Raw genomic sequence first — 5,784 nt, 5'->3', positions numbered from 1 at the left:
ATAGTGGTCCTTTAAGGAAGATGTAGTTCACCCCATCGGAAGGGCCAAACATTGCCTCCCCCCTGTATAGGAAATACATGTTTCCTATTATTACTAATACTTTTTGTACTGTTTAACAGATTGCTAATATCATGTCATGCTTCCTCTCACTTCTACAGCCAGTCTGTGTTTCAGATCCCTGCTCTCTCCTTTATTTTAAAGCCCGCTTTATCCCTGTTAACGCCTGACTAAACCCTGGCTGCGAGTTGTGGTGAAAACGCTGCCAGACTTCCGGCATGTTTCTGTTGTTGTTATGGTTCTCCATTGCCTGCCCCTTCCCATCGCGATGCTCGCTTCGATAAACCACTTCTCCCCCGGATCGCCCGCCGCCGCCGCCGCCCCCCCGTTCTCCAAACAAAGTTTGTGCCGCTAGTGGAGGCTCAGGCTGCGCGATTTATGAGAGTCCTGCCAGCCATCTTCTGAGCTCGGCTTAGATCTCGCGAGAGCGGCGCTCTCCCAATCTGTGGGAGTTGCAGGGAGAAGGGAAGAACGGTAGGCAGCAATCATGGCGGACAGAGACAGTGGAAGTGAGCAGGGAGGAGCGGCGATGTGTTCAGGCGGGAGCTCCCTGCACCCGGCAACCGGAGTGGGCAGCTCGGGCTCCGTCCTGCAGCACGAGACCCAGGAGCTCGCCTCCAAGCGGGTCGACATCCAGAACAAGCGCTTCTACCTGGACGTAAAGCAGAACGCGAAAGGCCGCTTCCTGAAAATAGCCGAGGTCGGCGCCGGGGGCAACAAGAGCCGCCTGACCCTGTCCATGTCGGTGGCCGTGGAGTTCCGCGACTACCTGGGCGACTTCATAGAGCACTATGCCCAGCTGGGGCCCAGCAACCCGGACATGGCGCAGGACGAGCCCCGGCGGGCGCTGAAGAGCGAGTTCCTGGTGCGGGAGAACCGAAAGTACTACATGGACCTCAAGGAGAACCAGCGGGGCCGCTTCCTGAGGATCCGACAGACCGTGAACCGCGGGCCCGGCCTGGGCTCCACGCAGGGTCAAACCATCGCACTCCCAGCGCAAGGACTGATCGAGTTCCGTGATGCTTTGGCGAAGCTTATCGACGATTACGGGGTGGAGGAGGAGCCCGCCGAATTACCCGAGGGCACCTCCTTGACTGTGGACAACAAACGGTTTTTCTTCGATGTAGGCTCCAATAAGTACGGGGTGTTCATGCGAGTGAGCGAAGTGAAGCCCACTTACCGCAACTCCATCACCGTCCCGTACAAAGTGTGGGCCAAATTCGGGCATACTTTTTGCAAATACGCCGAGGAGATGAAGAAGATCCAGGAGAAGCAGAGAGAAAAACGGGCATCGGAACATCAGCAACAGCAAGAAGAGGCCCATGGAGATGATGGGGATGACGATTGATAACTGTGTTAAAAAAAAAAAAAAAAAAAAAGAATTAATTAAAAAGAACAACAACACAAAAAATAAATTACAAAAAAACTGAACTGTAAAGGAGAAAAAAAATATTAAATATATTAAAAAAAACAACAAAAAAACTGTTAACTCCAAGGGAGCACCGCCCACAAAAAAAAAATAACCTCCACAAAACTGACAGATTTTTTTGACTTGTCACACCCCATCGCTGGATGTTGTCCACTTATCCACCATATAAACAGTAAGCAGCTGCTAAATAAAACAAAAGTAATAACATTATATATGAACTGTGTTTCCTACTTGATTAAAATTATAAAAGAAATTGAGTGTTTATTTCCCTAATTAACCAAGAACTTTTGTACACCTGCTATTATTATTATTATTATTATTATTATTAAAGTGTTTGCAATTGTAAGATTATAAAATTGCTGAATTATAGTAAAGAAAGGAAAAAAAAAAAGGTCCTTTCCATGTGAGCTAACATTTGACTTTAGCACAAAAAAGATATTTTAGAACACGTAAATATTTTTTCTTTTTTTCTTCTCATTTTGTTACCAAATTTCAAACCTTACATGGGGGGGTTGTTAGTATATATGACACCTTATACACCTGTGATTTAGAGATGTGTACATATTATGAGGGCTAGGCATGCTGTGTGTCTAAGCTTTGTCTAAATGTGTTATGCAGAGGTTTGTAGAGTTTTAAGGTACATAGGTTTAATTCATGCAAGGTAAAATAAGTGCTCTCTTTTTATAATATGCATTGCATCTGGACCTAGAGCATACATGGTCAGTGAAACTTATGTGAACATGAAACAAATTATTAAAAAATACTTTTAAATGAAATTTGGTTAATGTTTGATTTTTATGGTTTATATTTATTTCAAGTAAGTCTTTTTCCATAGAATATTCTTTTGGCAAAATGTATTTTTCATAATTATGTACTATATTTTATATACATCTTATTTAAATATATAAAGAAAATATGTGTAATATGTCTTTTTTTATATATAAAATGTGCATAATATGAAATACATCCTTTCTTTTTAACAGTCTATGCTGTATTGTATCCTAACTAGTTTTGACATTGTTGCATTTGGCTACCAAATACATAAGTGTTCATACATAAGCTGTTAAAAATGCAGGAGATGAGAAACACAGACACTTGTTTTGTTGCTTGCTTTTTTTTTTTTTTGTGTGGAAATAGTATTTTAATTTTAGTTTTAACTTGCTGGCTTCCTATCCTAGGTGTAGTATTGAATCATGTGTCATTTGTCATGATGGGAATCTGTGGTTCAACATTTTTGTAAATCTTTTTAGTTAACAGATTAATCTCTCTTTTTAACAAGTGTTCTTAATATAACCATTTTCTGTCAAATACCATTAACTTAGCAATTTAGAAATGTAATTTGATATTTGAGTAACCATTGGGGTGCACATATTGTTGAGAAACTGTGATGTATAAGGCAATTACACATACCATTATATTTAACATGTTGCATAAAATCTATGTAATTCCAGTCATGACTTTGGTTCATGCTTTACACGGGCATATAGAATATGTTATTTCTGTTTATAAAATACCAATGTGTTCTGCAGCTCTGGGCAATAGAACTTGTACATTATTATCATTATTAGTTTAAAGGAGAATTGCCATCTTTTAACTTAAGTTATAAAATGTAATATATGCTCTGTATGTTATACTGTAATGCATACATATAAATAAATAAATACCTCTATTTAATACTTCTCCTGGCTGACCATTGGTTCCTCAAGGCCAGCTTTATGCCCTCTTTGGTCAGAAGCACCTTTTATCTAACAAAAGACCATCAATGTAACCAAAAGCTCCAGACATCTCAAAAATTAATTCTGAGCTGGTTTCAGCCATTTAGTGAGCTGTTTCTGACCCAACAGGTATTAAAGATGGCAGCCCTCACAGTGTAAACCTATAGTCAGCCTTGTGGTGTATATTGTCGGGAAATTATGATAGCTTTCCTTTTTGTTTTCTACGGGTAATATTTTGAAGATTAATGTATCTTGGTGATGAACATGTATGTTTTTCCCAAAGTAGAAAGCTATGGTCGAATGTTTACTGTTTCCATGCAATTCTGTGTGAAAGTCCCTTATGCATGGGCAATGTTCATTCCCCCCTACACACTGTGTCAAAATATGGTTGCTATTTGTGAGCTCCCACTCAGGGTTTTTTCCTCATTTCTTAATAGCGATATATGTTACCAGCTGCATCTTTCCATTTGTATCTGTTATTTCACCTGGTCAACCTTTTCCCCTTAACCTTTTCTATTGCTTTTCATTTAGTTAGTTTATTCTGACCTTTATATTTCTCTAAACGTCCAATAACTGCCCTCTACCTTTCTACAAATGTGTAAATAGGATCCCCATCATATTTCAATTTGTACAGATGACGATAAAGCTCTACTTGATGTAGTGTCAGCTGGCACTCTTGAGTTCATTTTCTCTTGGATTTAAATTGTGAACTTATCACACAGAATGTGCACATCCTTTTTTATTCGGTTTGACACCTCATCTGACAGGGCAGAAGTGAGACCTGGGCACACTTATCTGTGCCCTTATACAAACATGTTATGCCAACTAAATAATACATTGTGAATAAGTGAGCTTTATTAAAATGTAATTTTTTTTTGCTTAGGCAACATTTATAGACCTTCATCTAAAATACAGTATACTGATATGCCACACTGTCTCCTGATATTAGTTGTTTTATGAATAATTGCTTTATAGTTGAGTTATTTTGTGTAATTAGTGGTAGGCTTTTTATTGAATAAAAAATATAATTATTCTGTATAGTAGTCTTACTCTTTCTAGAATGTTTTCTCTGTCAACACAGCACATTTGATTGTGTGACATCCCACGCGGGCCACTTATGGCCCTTGCACTACATATGCATGACTAACTCCCATTGATTCCTATAAGTGTGCAATAAAGTAGGTTCACTTCCGCCTCCATGCAACCAGCAAAGACATTTTTAGAGAGACACACTCACATACCTTTTTTCCCTGCATTTTTACACCTTTGTTAACATGAAACATATCTTCGTTACCTATTCCCAGTTCCATGATATCTTGTGGTTTACCTGATATAGTGTCTGGATAATCCCTTTTCAAAGCTAGTCCCCCCCTTAGTCTTGTTTATTGTACAATTATTTTGTAATTCCAATTTTTAGTTTTATGTATTTCCTGTGTTTTAGTGGATGTGTACAAAGTTATTGCTAGTCTTGTGCATGTCTCTAATACCATGTTGGACTTTGATACCTTTCAAAGTTGACACCAGCATTTCATTTGGTTTTAGTGAGTTTACTTTCTTGTAATTTAGATCTAGTGGAGCATACATGTAGCTAAACATGTGAAGCTGAGCAGTTAGAATATGTGTTAATTTGGTCGACTAACAATTTTAGTCAGATTTAGTCGACTAAAACAATTCAGATGACTAAAATATAACTTAAACATTGTTTTAGTCAATAGACCATGACTAAAACTAGATTGAAATTTGCCACCAAAATTAACATTGGCGGGTAAGACACATAGACGAGGGAGTAAAGGAAATTAAACACGGGGGAGGGGGTGGTGGTGGCATTGAGGGAATCAAACAATGGGTTGGCAGGGGGGCAATACACATTAGGGAGCTGGGGGATTGAGACACTTGGGGTCCTGGGAAACGAGACACGTGCACATTAAGGGGAATAAGACACATGGGGAGATGAGATGCATAGAGCGGTTGGGACACACATAGAGGGGCTTAGGGAGAAAGAGACAAGGTGCTGGGGGGAAAGACCCACAAATGGGGCCATGGAAAGATAGAAACAGAGGATCTGGGGGAGGGTGAGACACCCAGATGGCCTGGGAGACACACAGGTGGGTTGGGAGGACACAAAGAGACACAGAAGGGTTATGGAAGGGTCAAAAGAGCATCCAAACCCATAAGATTTTAGTTGTGTCGACAGAAATCTACTGGAGATTTAGTTGACTAAAACTAGACAAATTAAAACAATTCAAACGATTAAAATACAACTAAAATTAAAATGATTTTTTAGTAAAAAGACTATGACTAAAACTAAATGTAAATTGGTGCCAAAATGAACACTATTTAGAATATTAAAGGAACACTATAGGGTCAGGAACACTGCATGAAAATTATTCCGCAACAACTACATTAAGCTGTAGTCAAAATGACTCTTGAGTAAAAATCAGGCAATCCACCAAACCAGTGCTAAGTATACCATTCATGCTACAACCCAGATAGCCTAAAGCGACATTCTAAGCATAAAATGTATGCTTCTTGCATTCTTATGGTCCTATAGAGGTCCAATGTGCTCTGCATATTTTTATTTTT

The 5,784-nt window shown here is 39.3% G+C and overlaps 1 protein-coding gene across 1 annotated transcript; it reads left to right on the top strand.

Moving 5' to 3' along the window:
- The first annotated feature begins 360 nt into the window (after positions 1 to 360).
- PURA (purine rich element binding protein A) lies at positions 361 to 2,262 on the top strand. The gene has a single exon (XM_063447516.1). It carries the CDS (start codon positions 545 to 547, stop codon positions 1,403 to 1,405), a length of 861 nt encoding a protein of 286 aa, XP_063303586.1. The 5' UTR covers positions 361 to 544; the 3' UTR covers positions 1,406 to 2,262.
- The last annotated feature ends 3,522 nt before the right edge of the window (positions 2,263 to 5,784 follow it).

Source organism: Pelobates fuscus, chromosome 3, assembly GCF_036172605.1.
Source record: "Pelobates fuscus isolate aPelFus1 chromosome 3, aPelFus1.pri, whole genome shotgun sequence".
Classification (NCBI taxonomy): Eukaryota; Metazoa; Chordata; class Amphibia; order Anura; family Pelobatidae; genus Pelobates; species Pelobates fuscus.
The sequence above is the reverse complement of the archived record's forward strand: the minus strand, read 5'-3'. Positions and strand labels throughout refer to the sequence as shown.

Coding starts and splice junctions, on each gene's coding strand:
- PURA (XM_063447516.1), top strand. CDS start 545: ATGGCGGACAGAGACAGTGGAAGTGAGCAGGGAGGAGCGGCGATGTGT.